Genomic DNA, 15,752 nt, shown 5'->3' on the forward strand with positions numbered 1-15,752 from the left:
TAGAGTAGAGTAGAGTAGAGTAGAGTAGAGTAGAGTAGAGTAGAGTAGAGTAGAGTAGAGTAGAGTAGAGTAGAGTAGAGTAGAGTAGAGTAGAGTAGAGTAGAGTAGAGTAGAGTAGAGTAGAGTAGAGTAGAGTAGAGTAGAGTAGAGTAGAGTAGAGTAGAGTAGAGTAGAGTAGAGTAGAGTAGAGTAGAGTAGAGTAGAGTAGAGTAGAGTAGAGTAGAGTAGAGTAGAGTAGAGTAGAGTAGAGTAGAGTAGAGTAGAGTAGAGTAGAGTAGAGTAAAGTAGAGTAGAGTAGAGTAGAGTAGAGTAGAGTAGAGTAGAGTAGAGTAGAGTAGAGTAGAGTAGAGTAGAGTAGAGTAGAGTAGAGTAGAAATTCGCAAAACAAAAGATGTTACAGCTATTTCAAACTCACCTTGATTTTTAGCATTTTTCGGATATAATTATGCGATTTGAGCTTGTTTTTTGAAGAAAAAACATAGGAGTTGCACTAATCCGTATTTTTTGCCATAATCTTTAATACTGTATACTCAACTCGAAAATTTTTTTTCGCATCAGAAATTTCAAATTTTCATAAGGGGTTAGCCTTTGCAAAAAAAATTCAAAAAAAATAAAATGTGAATTTTTAAGTAACTCTGTTAATTGTACGAATCTTCTTTGAATTTCGAATTGCGGAATGCTGAAAATTTTTCGAAACTTGAAAAAATTAAGGAGTTACAGCGTTTTTGGCCTTGAAAACGACCTTGAATTTTTACGACCAAAAAAAATTGGTTTCAGCGACCTTTTTGACTGAAAACTTTACAGTATTACTTCGTCCAGCACCACCACGGAAAGCGGTTTTCCTCACGAATCCAACGGTGTATGAAATATTCTAAAGTTTGCAAAATTAAGGAAGTTACAGCAATTGCAAACTCTCGTTGGTTTTTTTGAATTTTTTGGATATGAATTATTCGATTTTGAAGCAATACTCTTCAGTTTTCAAGGAAACAGAAGAGAGCATTGCATCGTTCAACACCATTACGGAAAGAGCTTTCCTTGAAAATCCAACGGTGTCCTCAGAATTTTGAAATTCGCAAAACAAAGGATGGTAGAGTAGAGTAGAGTAGATTAGAGTAGAGTAGAGTAGAGTAGAGTAGAGTAGAGTAGAGTAGAGTAGAGTAGAGTAGAGTAGAGTAGAGTAGAGTAGAGTAGAGTAGAGTAGAGTAGAGTAGAGTAGAGTAGAGTAGAGTAGAGTAGAGTAGAGTAGAGTAGAGTAGAGTAGAGTAGAGTAGAGTAGAGTAGAGTAGAGTAGAGTAGAGTAGAGTAGAGTAGAGTAGAGTAGAGTAGAGTAGAGTAGAGTAGAGTAGAAATTCGCAAAACAAAAGATGTTACAGCTATTTCAAACTCACCTTGATTTTTAGCATTTTTCGGATATAATTATGCGATTTGAGCTTGTTTTTTGAAGAAAAAACATAGGAGTTGCACTAATCCGTATTTTTTGCCATAATCTTTAATACTGTATACTCAACTCGAAAATTTTTTTTCGCATCAGAAATTTCAAATTTTCATAAGGGGTTAGCCTTTGCAAAAAAAATTCAAAAAAAATAAAATGTGAATTTTTAAGTAATTCTGTTAATTGTACGAATCTTCTTTGAATTTCGAATTGCGGAATGCTGAAAATTTTTCGAAACTTGAAAAAATTATGGAGTTACAGCGTTTTTGACCTTGAAAACGACCTTGAATTTTTAGGACCAAAAAAAATTGGTTTCAGCGACCTTTTTGACTGAAAACTTTACAGTATTACTTCGTCCAGCACCACCACGGAAAGCGATTTTCCTCACGAATCCAACGGTGTATGAAATATTCTAAAGTTTGCAAAATTAAGGAAGTTACAGCAATTGCAAACTCTCGTTGGTTTTTTTGAATTTTTTGGATATGAATTATTCGATTTTGAAGCAATACTCTTCAATTTTCAAGGAAACAGAAGAGAGCATTGCATCGTTCAACACCATTACGGAAAGAGCTTTCCTTGAAAATCCAACGGTGTCCTCAGAATTTTGAAATTCGCAAAACAAAGGATGGTAGAGTAGAGTAGAGTAGATTAGAGTAGAGTAGAGTAGAGTAGAGTAGAGTAGAGTAGAGTAGAGTAGAGTAGAGTAGAGTAGAGTAGAGTAGAGTAGAGTAGAGTAGAGTAGAGTAGAGTAGAGTAGAGTAGAGTAGAGTAGAGTAGAGTAGAGTAGAGTAGAGTAGAGTAGAGTAGAGTAGAGTAGAGTAGAGTAGAGTAGAGTAGAGTAGAGTAGAGTAGAGTAGAGTAGAGTAGAGTAGAGTAGAGTAGAGTAGAGTAGAGTAGAGTAGAGTAGAGTAGAGTAGAGTAGAGTAGAGTAGAGTAGAGTAGAGTAGAGTAGAGTAGAGTAGAGTAGAAATTCGCAAAACAAAAGATGTTACAGCTATTTCAAACTCACCTTGATTTTTAGCATTTTTCGGATATAATTATGCGATTTGAGCTTGTTTTTTGAAGAAAAAACATAGGAGTTGCACTAATCCGTATTTTTTGCCATAATCTTTAATACTGTATACTCAACTCGAAAATTTTTTTTCGCATCAGAAATTTCAAATTTTCATAAGGGGTTAGCCTTTGCAAAAAAAATTCAAAAAAAATAAAATGTGAATTTTTAAGTAACTCTGTTAATTGTACGAATCTTCTTTGAATTTCGAATTGCGGAATGCTGAAAATTTTTCGAAACTTGAAAAAATTAAGGAGTTACAGCGTTTTTGGCCTTGAAAACGACCTTGAATTTTTACGACCAAAAAAAATTGGTTTCAGCGACCTTTTTGACTGAAAACTTTACAGTATTACTTCGTCCAGCACCACCACGGAAAGCGGTTTTCCTCACGAATCCAACGGTGTATGAAATATTCTAAAGTTTGCAAAATTAAGGAAGTTACAGCAATTGCAAACTCTCGTTGGTTTTTTTGAATTTTTTGGATATGAATTATTCGATTTTGAAGCAATACTCTTCAGTTTTCAAGGAAACAGAAGAGAGCATTGCATCGTTCAACACCATTACGGAAAGAGCTTTCCTTGAAAATCCAACGGTGTCCTCAGAATTTTGAAATTCGCAAAACAAAGGATGGTAGAGTAGAGTAGAGTAGATTAGAGTAGAGTAGAGTAGAGTAGAGTAGAGTAGAGTAGAGTAGAGTAGAGTAGAGTAGAGTAGAGTAGAGTAGAGTAGAGTAGAGTAGAGTAGAGTAGAGTAGAGTAGAGTAGAGTAGAGTAGAGTAGAGTAGAGTAGAGTAGAGTAGAGTAGAGTAGAGTAGAGTAGAGTAGAGTAGAGTAGAGTAGAGTAGAGTAGAGTAGAGTAGAGTAGAGTAGAGTAGAGTAGAGTAGAGTAGAGTAGAGTAGAGTAGAGTAGAGTAGAGTAGAGTAGAGTAGAGTAGAGTAGAGTAGAGTAGAGTAGAGTAGAGTAGAGTAGAGTAGAGTAGAGTAGAGTAGAGTAGAGTAGAGTAGAGTAGAGTAGAGTAGAGTAGAGTAGAGTAGAGAAGAGTAGAGTAGAGTAGAGTAGAGTAGAGTAGAAATTCGCAAAACAAAAGATGTTACAGCTATTTCAAACTCACCTTGATTTTTAGCATTTTTCGGATATAATTATGCGATTTGAGCTTGTTTTTTGAAGAAAAAACATGGGAGTTGCACTAATCCGTATTTTTTGCCATAATCTTTAATACTGTATACTCAACTCGAAAATTTTTTTTCGCATCAGAAATTTCAAATTTTCATAAGGGTCTTTGCAATAGTCTTTGCAAAAAAAATTCAAAAAAAATAAAATGTGAATTTTTAAGTAATTCTGTTAATTGTACGAATCTTCTTTGAATTTCGAATTGCGGAATGCTGAAAATTTTTCGAAACTTGAAAAAATTAAGGAGTTACAGCGTTTTTGGCCTTGAGAACGACCTTGAATTTTTACGACCAAAAAAAATTGGTTTCAGCGACCTTTTTGACTGAAAACTTTACAGTATTACTTCGTCCAGCACCACCGCGGAAAGCGATTTTCCTCACGAATCCAACGGTGTATGAAATATTCTAAAGTTTGCAAAATTAAGGAAGTTACAGCAATTGCAAACTCTCGTTGGTTTTTTTGAATTTTTTGGATATGAATTATTCGATTTTGAAGCAATACTCTTCAGTTTTCAAGGAAACAGAAGAGAGCATTGCATCGTTCAACACCATTACGGAAAGAGCTTTCCTTGAAAATCCAACGGTGTCCTCAGAATTTTGAAATTCGCAAAACAAAGGATGGTAGAGTAGAGTAGAGTAGAGTAGAGTAGAGTAGAGTAGAGTAGAGTAGAGTAGAGTAGAGTAGAGTAGAGTAGAGTAGAGTAGAGTAGAGTAGAGTAGAGTAGAGTAGAGTAGAGTAGAGTAGAGTAGAGTAGAGTAGAAATTCGCAAAACAAAAGATGTTACAGCTATTTCAAACTCACCTTGATTTTTAGCATTTTTCGGATATAATTATGCGATTTGAGCTTGTTTTTTGAAGAAAAAACATAGGAGTTGCACTAATCCGTATTTTTTGCCATAATCTTTAATACTGTATACTCAACTCGAAAATTTTTTTTCGCATCAGAAATTTCAAATTTTCATAAGGGGTTAGCCTTTGCAAAAAAAATTCAAAAAAAAATAAAATGTGAATTTTTAAGTAATTCTGTTAATTGTACGAATCTTCTTTGAATTTCGAATTGCGGAATGCTGAAAATTTTTCGAAACTTGAAAAAATTAAGGAGTTACAGCGTTTTTGACCTTGAAAACGACCTTGAATTTTTACGACCAAAAAAAATTGGTTTCAGCGACCTTTTTGACTGAAAACTTTACAGTATTACTTCGTCCAGCACCACCACGGAAAGCGATTTTCCTCACGAATCCAACGGTGTATGAAATATTCTAAAGTTTGCAAAATTAAGGAAGTTACAGCAATTGCAAACTCTCGTTGGTTTTTTTGAATTTTTTGGATATGAATTATTCGATTTTGAAGCAATACTCTTCAGTTTTCAAGGAAACAGAAGAGAGCATTGCATCGTTCAACACCATTACGGAAAGAGCTTTCCTTGAAAATCCAACGGTGTCCTCAGAATTTTGAAATTCGCAAAACAAAGGATGGTAGAGTAGAGTAGAGTAGAGTAGAGTAGAGTAGAGTAGAGTAGAGTAGAGTAGAGTAGAGTAGAGTAGAGTAGAGTAGAGTAGAGTAGAGTAGAGTAGAGTAGAGTAGAGTAGAGTAGAGTAGAGTAGAGTAGAGTAGAGTAGAGTAGAGTAGAGTAGAGTAGAGTAGAGTAGAGTAGAGTAGAGTAGAGTAGAGTAGAGTAGAGTAGAGTAGAGTAGAGTAGAGTAGAGTAGAGTAGAGTAGAGTAGAGTAGAGTAGAGTAGAGTAGAGTAGAGTAGAGTAGAGTAGAGTAGAGTAGAGTAGAGTAGAGTAGAGTAGAGTAGAGTAGAGTAGAGTAGAGTAGAGTAGAGTAGAGTAGAGTAGAGTAGAGTAGAGTAGAGTAGAGTAGAGTAGAGTAGAGTAGAGTAGAGTAGAGTAGAGTAGAGTAGAGTAGAGTAGAGTAGAGTAGAGTAGAGTAGAGTAGAGTAGAGTAGAGTAGAGTAGAGTAGAGTAGAGTAGGGTAGAGTAGAGTAGAGTAGAGTAGTGTAGAGTAGAGTAGAGTAGAGTAGAGTAGAGTAGAGTAGAGTAGTGTAGGGTAGAGTAGAGTAGTGTAGTGTAGGGTAGAGTAGAGTTGAATAGAGTACAATAGTGTAGAAATTCGCAAAACAAAAGATGGTACAGCAATTTTAAATTCACTTTGACTCTTTAGCATTTTGCGGATATAATTATGCGATTTTGAGCTTGTTTTTTGAAGAAAAAACATAGGAGTTGCACTAATCCGTATTTTTGCCATAATCTTTAATACTGTATACTCAACTCGAAAATTTTTTTTCGCATCAAAAATTTCAAATTTTCATAAGGGGTTAGCCTTTGCAAAAAAAATTCAAAAAAAAATAAAATGTGAATTTTTAAGTAACTCTGTTAATTGTACGAATCTTCTTTGAATTTCGAATTGCAGAATGCTGGAAAATTTTCAAAACTTGAAAAAATTAAGGAGTTACAGCGTTTTTGGCCTTGAAAACGACCTTGAATTTTTACGACCAAAAAAATTGGTTTCAGCGACCTTTTTCACTGAAAACTTTACAGTATTGCTTCATCCAGCACCACCACGGAAAGCGATTTTCCTCAGGAATCCAACGGTGTCTGAGATATTCTAAATTTTCCAAAATTAAGGAAGTTACAGCAATTGCAAACTCTCGTTGGTTTTTTTGAATTTTTTCGATATGAATTATTCGATTTTGAAGCAATACTCTTCAGTTTTCAAGGAAGCAGAAGAGAGTATTGCATCATTCAACACCATTACGGAAAGAGATTTTCCTTGAGAATCCAACTTTGCCCTCAGAATTTTGAAATTTCCAAAACAATATATGTTACAGCTATTTCAAACTCACCTTGATTTTTTCTGCATTTTTCGGATATTAATTATGAGATTTTGAGCTTATTTTTTGAAGAAAAAACATAGGTGTTGCACTAGTCCGTATTTTTTGTCATAATCTTTAATACTGTATACTCAACTCGAAAAATTTTTTCGCATCAAAACTTTGTATCTTTTTTAGCCTTTGCTAAAAAAATTAAAAAAAAATAAAATGCGAATTTTTAAGTAATTCTGTTATTTTTACGAATCTTCTTTGAATTTCAAACTGCGGAATGCTGGAAAATATTTGAAATTCGGAAAAATTAAATAGTTACAGCGTTTTTGTCCTTGAAAAAGAACTTAAATTCTTACGACAAAAAACAGTTTTTTTGCGATGTTTTTTACAGAAAGCTTCACAGTATTGCTTTGTCCAGCACCACTACGGAAAGCGATTTTCTTTCCGAATCCAACGGTGTTTAAAGTTTGAAAAACTAAGGAAGTTACAGCAATTGCAAACTCACGTTGGTTTTTTTTTTAATTTATATACCCTGTGGCACAGGGTATTATAACTTAGTGCATTTGTTTGCAACACCCAGAAGGAAGAGAGAGCAGTTTTTTACCGTTGTGACCTACATAGAGGCAGACATAACGCCTAATAACGCCTAATAACAAAGATGATAAAAGGCTCCAAAAAATTGGTCTGCTATCCAATAGTGTCATCCTCCTTCTTACACCCGAATATTGTTGGTGACCTTACCGTCCTGGTTCTTACGGCCCTGTCCGTAAAAATGTTCACACTCGACTTTCTCGCGTTAACACCGTACCACCTCAAGCATTCCGTAATCTCCCACATCTCCACCTGCAGGACCGTATGTTTTTCCGATATTGTTGTAACTCTATTCCTTGAAATAATATAACCGATCGCTTTGAGTTCTACTTATCAATTGACTAATATTTATTATGGCTTACACTAATGTTTACACCGAATAGTTCGGTAGTTACGGTAGGCCAATGTAGCGCTGAGGTAAGCATGTCCACAAATGACGCTGAACGCCTGGCTTCAAATCCTGGCGAGAACATCAGAAATAGTTTTCAGCGGTGGGCCTTCTCGGATATAAAAAGGAGGCCCCTTATCATTGAGCTTAAACTTGAATTGGACAACCCTCATTGATATAGGAAAGTTCGCCCCTGTTCCTTAATAGAATATTCATGGGCAAATTTGCATTTTGATAGTTATTCGCTACGTGTCCTCTATGACAGATATCTAGAAGAGTCTCCAGTGCCTTAGTGGGTGTGCTCCTCATCGCCCCGCCGATGGCAAGACAATATGACTCTGAACTGTCGTATTGTCCTTATATTGCACATTTTCCCCATCGACGTTCATCATACAATGAGGTTTAAGTTAAAAAGTTTATATTGGGCTTATCAGGCCCCGTAGAGCCAGAAGACTATCCTCCAATTGAGGCCCAATTCTGAACCCTCGGCTCATCTATAGAGCGCTCAACAAAATTTAGAATGGTCAGTATGCTTCGAACGTGACACTCTCAGTTCAGTATCTTATTCAAGATCCAAAGTTTTTGTTGTGGGAACATGGCGCGCCAAATTGGCTCATTTTCGACTTTCTCGTGAACAGGCAGATTACAGTCTTCTCTGGGTAAACATTCAGACCCCTAGGTCCAGCCCAGTAGTATGCCATTTGTAAGAACCTTACAGCTTTTCTGCATAGGCGTGCTCTTTGCCACTTTTTCCCTTATATTTATGTTATGAAACCCTCAGTTTATCCACCTGTTACTAGCATATGGTTTATCCAGTATCTAAGGAACAGTTCGGTACCGGTACTGGTCAAAGCATTGGATCAGTGTGTCGGTTCTGACATTGTTAAAAGAACCCTCGTTGTCAGTGTGTCATCTTGGCAACGAATAATTTTTCTTTTTTTATACACAACGTTGTAGGCCACCATTGCGCAGAGGTTAGCATTTCCGCATAGGACGCTGAACGCCTGGGTTCGAATCCCGGTTAAAACATCTGAAAAAACTTTTCTGCGGTGATTATTACCTCCTAATGCTGGCGACATTTCTGAGGAACTATGCCATTTGAAAATAAATGGTACGGCAGCCATGTAAAAACATCTCCCCAAGCAGGTGTCGCACTGCGGCACGCCTTTCGGACTCGGCTATAAAAAGGAGGCTCCTAATCATTGAACTTAAACTGGAATCGAACAGCACTCATTGATATATGAGAAGTTTAGCCCTGTTCCTTAGCTCATGCATAGCGGTCTCCACCGATCTCCTTTTTACATAGGCATGCCGCTTGTATCTGAGCTATTCGCTGGATGTTCTACTTTTTATCAGTACTACACATAAAAATTTGCTGTCCAAGCAATAGCTGCTGTCGTAGGAACCATCCAAACCATCATCTTGCAGATAGGTATTCACCGGCCAGAAGCCATCACCGGCCATATACATGATCTAGAGTGAGAGGTTAAGCGCTACAAGAAAGAACCTCCAGCGTAAGAGGGTCTGGACAACATTCATGCAGTCTTCACTGCAGAAGCCGTGAATAGCTACCGGATTAAAAAATTGACCTCCCCTGTCAAACCAGGACAGTTCTGGCTCCATTACGAACTCGCAGATGCACCCATCTCAACTACTACAGAGCAAGGGTTGGTGCAGGATGTGTGCCTAGCCCAGCCGTCCACAGGTTGCGGATAGTGGAATGCTCCATGGCAGTCGCGGACAATCAGCGGTATCGAGCTAAGAGTCTCAATGAGAAGACGGGATGCTCCATATGACAAAGCAAGTTATTGGCGCCTTTAAATAACCAATGGCCAACCTGTTCCTTTGGCGATCGGTCCTTTGGACCGGAACGAGCTTATTCACCCACAGAATGTGGCTACAACCACAACACACTCGACTCGGATTTGAGTCTGAGTCGAGTGGGTTGTTGTTGTACCCCTCTGGACGCACCCCAACTTCGTCGCAGAGTTCCTGGACCTGGACATTCAGCAAAACCAACCAGACGAAAGACTAAATAAAACATTTTTCGTTTTTTTTTTTTTCAATTAATATTTTTTATTGTTGTTTTTATTAAAAATATTTAACATAAAAAATATATGTATTCATAAACGATTAATAATATTTCTCTCTTGAATATCAAAGCAAAGCATTCTATTTTATTATATTTTTCAATAATAATAAAAATAAACACACATTTCGATGAAATCATCATATGTATATGCAGTAATAGAATATCAAAACAAAGAATAAGAAACGAGAATAATGCACGCTTATAGCTCCCAAAATGCAAATATAAGGGCGTTAACAGCTAAAGGACATACAGTGCAGAGACCTCGTAGAGGGGAACATTAATGCTTAGAATTATACAAAAAAAAAATAAATAGAACATTTTCATATAAAAAAATCCAAATAGAGAAAAATTACTGTAATCTTTTTATTGAGATTTTGAAAAACAAAAATAAAAAAATTAATGAATTTCATATTTTTTTTGATTTAAATTAGACTTATGAATAAGAAAGTAAATACTAAATATAGATAGAATATTTATATGTAAAAAAAATATATGTATTGCAAATAATTATGGAGCTTTTAATTTTTATTTCTTTTGTTTTAAGAAAAAAAAAAGAAAAAACATTTGAAGAAATTTTTAATTTCAAATAACAAAATAAGCTATAATGCTATAAATTTTAGTGGTGGAGTGGTGTGGTGAGGACTACATTAAAAATACTACAAGTGTTGAGAACAGGAATTTTTAATTTCAAGTGACATAATGAGCGCCGCTCTAAGATCTAAATAAATAATTAATCCAAACACAAAAAACTAGGTTTTTTTTCACACACTAAAACTGTTAAGACAACTAAAAGTAATGACAATATATAATTTTTCTTTGTTTAAACAAGATTGGCCATTAGAATTTGTTTTTTATCACACATAAAATACAGAGAAGAGAACGAACGACTTAGTTGAAGGAATTACCCAGAGTTTTGGAGCTGAGCTGCTGAGTTGAGTTGTTTAGAAGATTAAGAGCTTCTTTTTCTTTTTGGTTTTTTGTTTGTCCAAACTCAATTCGGATTCATCAGCATCCTGAAAATATAAAAACAAAAGAAAGTTTTAGGCAATATACAAAAAATATCTTATGTTAATAAAAATTTTTGTAAAAAAAAAAGAAGAAAAAACGTTAGGGGCACTAAATTTCGGCATGTGATTTTTCGCCGAATTACATATGTCTCAAGACGCAAAGCTTTCTGAAAATCCATGAAAATGAGAAATTAATTGTCAATAAAAGAAGCAAAAGCACAAGCACAGCAAATTGTTGTTGCTTTTTATTTAAGCATTCGTTATAAGTGTAAATACAATGTCATAAATGGGAGTATTAGTGGTGAGAGTGGGAAGATGGGAGCATTAGTGTGTGTGTGAGGGAATGCTAAAAGAGGCCACTATGAGGGTGCGGGTGTGTGTTGGTGAAATGAGTGTTATTTGGCATGAAGGTCAGTCAGTAGCTTAAGCTGTGGATATTGACAATGATCAGAGATGGGCGATGGGTATATACCGAAAAGGTATTTACCCGGTAAATTGGGTAAATTCCCGGGTATTTACCCATTTATACCCTAAAGATGGGTATTTATAATTTTGCAGATATCTTGGGTATAAAAACATTTTATTTAAGCATTCGTTATGTAATGTCATAGATGGGAGTATTAGTGGTGAGATTGGGGAGATGGGAGTATTAGTGTGTGAGAATATGCTAAAAGAGGTCACTATCAGACTGCGGGTGTATGGTGGTGTAATGCGTGTTTTTTGGCATGAAGGTCAGTCAGTAGCTTAAGCTGTGGATATTGACAATGATAAGTGATGGGCAATGGGTAAATACCCAAAAGGTATTTACCCGGTAAATTGGGTAAATTCCCGGGTATTTACCCATTTATACCCAAAAGCTGGGTATTTATAATTTTGCAGATATCTTGGGTATAAAAACATTTTTCAAAAAATTTTTGAGGATTTGGTATTCTTTGTATATAAACCTGACCTTCTGATCTATTAAAAACGGATTTTAGTAATATATAGCCGCTATGTGGACTGATCTCTAGTCCTGAGGCAATAAATTGGTCATATTTCATCCGATTTCGATGAAATTTGGCACAATGAGTTCTGGTAGACTATTCATTTCTGGGAAGTGCGGTTCAGATCGGACTTTATTTGGATATAGCTGTCCCTAGACCGACCATCCTATCTACCGATATAGGTTATTGAGGCCATAAAAGATCCATTTATTACTCGAATTCGATGAAATTTAGCACAGTGTGTTCATTCCTTTCAAATGTGGTACAGGTGGGACCATATTTGGATATAGTTGCCATATACATACACCAGTCTGCTGATATTGTGTAATGAGCCTAAAAGACGCATTTTCATCGTATTTCAATGAAATTTGGAACAGCGAGTTCCGGTACCCCTCTTAACCTTTTTGTTGAATATCGTCCAAATCGGACCATATTTGGACCAATATTCCGATATAGAGTATTGAACCCATAAAAAGAGCATTTCTCATCCGATTTTGATGAAATTTAAAACTGTGAGTTTTAATAGACCTGTACACCTGTTTGTTGAATAACGTCCAGATCGAAACATATTTGGATATAGATGCCATAAATACCAATCTCCCGATATTGTGTAATGAGCCTATAAAAGGTGTATCTTTCATCCTATTTCAATGAAATTTGGCACAGCGAGTTCCGGTACCCCTCTTAACCTTTTTGTTGAATATAAAAAGAGCATTTTTCATCCGATTTTGATGAAATTTGAAACAGTAAACCCTTTTGTTGAATATCGTCCAGATTGGGCCATATAGGGAATGTGGACCAGATACTCTACACAATACTCCATATTGGGAGATCGGTCTATATGGCAGCTATATCCAAATATGATCCGATCTGAACGATATTCAACAAACAAGTGTAGAGGTCTATCAAATCTCACTGTTTCAAATTTCATCCAAATCGGATAAAATATGATCCTTTTGTGGGCTTAATACTCTATATCGGGAAATCGGTCTATATGGGAGCTACATAATGAACATATTTGCTCGTTTGGATATGAATTATGCGATTTTGAAGCAATACTCTAGTTTTCAAGAAAACAACACCATTACGGAGATATATTTTCCTTGCGAATCAAACGTTGTCCTCAGAATTTGAAAAGATGTTACAGCAATTTCCATTTCACCTTGATTGTTTTTAGCATTTTTCGGATATTAATTAAGCGATTTTGAGCTTGTTTTTTGAAGAAAAAACATGGGAGTTGCACTAATCCGTATTTTATGCCAGAATCTTCAATACTGTGTACTCAACTCGAAAAATTTTTTCGCATCAAAAATTGCAAATTTTCATAAGGGGTTAGCCTTTGCTAAAAAAATGCAAAAAAATAAAAATTTTAAATTTTAGGTAATTCTGTTAATTGTACGAATCTTCTTTGAATTTCAAACTGCGGAATGCTGAAAAATTTTTGAAATTCGAAAAAATGAATGAGTTACAGCGTTTTTGGCCATAAAAAAGACCTTAAATTTTTACGCCCAAAAAAGTTGTTTTTATACCCTCCACCATAAGATGGGGGGTATACTAATTTCGTCATTCTGTTTGTAACTACTCGAAATATTCGTCTGAGACCCCATAAAGTATATATATTCTTGATCGTCGTGAAATTTTATGTCGATCTAGCCATGTCCGTCCGTCTGTCCGTCCGTCCGTCCGTCCGTCCGTCCGTCTGTCTGTCGAAAGCACGCTAACTTCCGAAGGAGTAAAGCTAGCCGCTTGAAATTTTGCACAAATACTTCTTATTAGTGTAGGTCGGTTGGTATTGTAAATGGGCCATATCGGTCCATGTTTTGATATAGCTGCCATATAAACCGATCTTGGGTCTTGACTTCTTGAGCCTCTAGAGTGCGCAATTCTTATCCGATTGGGATGAAATTTTGCATGACGTGTTTTGCTATGATATCCAATAACTGTGCCAAGTATAGTTCAAATCGGTCCATAACCTGTTATAGCTGCCATATAAACCGATCTTGGGTCTTGACTTCTTGAGCCTCTAGCGTGCGCAATTCTTATCCGATCAGAATGAAATTTTGCACGACGTGTTTTGTTATGATATCCAACAACTGTGCCAAGTATGGTTCAAATCGGTCCATAACCTGATATAGCTGCCATATAAACCGATCTTGGGTCTTGACTTCTTGAACCTCTAGAGTGCGCAATTCTTATCCGATTGAAATGAAATTTTGCACGACGTGTTTTGTTACTATATCCAACAACTGTGTCAAGTATGGTTCAAATCGGTAGATAACCTGATATAGCTGCCATATAAACCGATCTTGGGTCTTGACTTCTGTGACCCTCTAGAGGGCGCAATTCTTATCCGATTGGAATGGAATTCCGCACGACGTGTTTTGTTATGCTACCCAACAACTGTGCCAAGTATGGTTTAAATCGGTCCATAACCTGATATAGCTGCCATATAAACCGATCTTGGGTCTTGACTTCTTGAGCCTCTAGAGGGCACAATTCTTATCTGATTAGAATGAATTTTTGCACGAAGTATTTCGTTATGATATCCAACAACTGTGCCAAGTATGGTTGAAATCGGTCCATAACCTGATATAGCTGTCATATGAACAGATCTGGGGATTTGACTTCTTGAGCTTCTAGAGGCCGCAATTCCTATCCGATTTGGCTGAAATTTTGCATGACGTATTTTATTTTTACTTTCAACAACTGTGTCAAATAAGGTTCAAATCGGTTCACAACCTGATATAGCTGCCATATAAACCGATCTGGGATCTTGACTTCTTGAGCCTCTAGAGTGCGCAATTATTATCCGATATGCCTGAAATTTTGTACGATGGATCCTCTCATGACCATCAACAAACGTGTTTATTATGGTCTGAATCGGTCTATAGCCCGATACAGATCCCATATAAAAATCGTTCTCTCTATTTTACTTCGTGAGCCCCAATGGGCGCAATTCTTATACGAATTGGCTGAAATTTTACACAGGTCTCCAACATATAATTTAATTGTGGTCCGAACCGGACCATATATTGATATCGTTTTAATAGCAGAGCAAATCTTTTCTTATATCCGTTTTTGCCTAAGAAGAGATGCCGGGAAAAGAACTCGACAAATGAGATCCATGGTGGAGGGTATATAAGATTCGGCCCGGCCGAACTTAGCACGCTTTTACTTGTTTCCAATGCTTTTTGCAGAAAACTTTACAGTATTGCTTCATCCAGCACCTCGGCGGAAAGATATTTTCCGCACGAATCTAACGGTGTCTGAAAAATTCTGAAGTTTGAAAAATTAAGGAAGTTACAGCAATTGCAAACTCACGTTGGTTTTTTTGAATTTTTTGGATATAAATTATGCGATCTTGAAGCAATACTGTAAAGTTTTCAAGGAAACAGAAGAGAGTATTGCTTTGTCGAGTACCATTATGAAAAGACATTTTCCTTGCGTATCCAACGGTGTCCTCAGAATTTTGAAATTCGCAAAACAAAAGATGTTACAGCAATTTCAAATTCACCTTGATTTTTTTAGCATTTTTCGGATATTAATTAAGCGATTTTGAGCTTGTTTTTTTAAGAAAAACCATTGGAGTTGCACTAATCCGTATTTTATGCCATAATCTTCAATACTGTATACTCAACTCGAAAAATTTTTTTGCATCAAAAATTGCAAATTTTCATAAGGGGTTATCCTTTGCAAAAAAATTAAATGTGAACTTTAAGTAACTCTGTACGAATCTTCTTCGAATTTTGAACTGCTGAATACTGGAACATTTTCAAAATTCGGAAAAATGAAGGAGTTACAGCGATTTTGGCCTTGAAAATGACCTTAAATTTTTACGCCCAAAAATATGTTTTTTTCCAATGTTTTTTTACAGAAAACTACAGTATTGCCTTATACAGCACAGCTAGGGAAAAAGATTTTCCTCACGAATCATAGAAGTTGCACTTATCGGCATTTTTTTCCGTAATCTTCAATACTGTATACTCAACTCGAAATTTTTTTTCGCATCAAAAATTTTCATAATTTTCACAAGGGGTTAACCTTAGCTAAAAAATGCAAAAAAAAAAATGAATTTTTAAGTAATTCTGGTAATTTTATGAATCTTCTCGAATTTCAAACTGTGGAATGCTGAAAATTTTTCGAAATTCGAAAAAATTAAGGAGTTACAGCGTTTTTGGCCTTGCAAATGACCTTAATTTTTTTGCGCCCAAAAA

At 35.9% G+C, this 15,752-nt stretch overlaps 1 protein-coding gene across 5 annotated transcripts in view; it reads right to left on the reverse strand.

Annotated features, from left to right (window-relative positions):
* Positions 1-9,613: 9,613 nt before the first annotated feature.
* Positions 9,614-15,752, reverse strand: part of LOC106088340 (MICAL-like protein 1) — a 236,281-nt gene continuing 230,142 nt past the window's right edge. For all 5 annotated transcript variants that reach the window (XM_059366425.1, XM_059366424.1, XM_059366423.1 and 2 more), the window contains one exon: positions 9,614-10,561. In XM_059366425.1, coding sequence (XP_059222408.1) covers positions 10,490-10,561 — 72 coding nt within the window. In that variant the 3' untranslated portion in view covers positions 9,614-10,489. The remainder of the gene's footprint in view (positions 10,562-15,752) is intronic.

The sequence above is a fragment of the Stomoxys calcitrans genome, chromosome 4 (assembly GCF_963082655.1).
Source record: "Stomoxys calcitrans chromosome 4, idStoCalc2.1, whole genome shotgun sequence".
In the NCBI taxonomy this organism is placed as follows: domain Eukaryota; kingdom Metazoa; phylum Arthropoda; class Insecta; order Diptera; family Muscidae; genus Stomoxys; species Stomoxys calcitrans.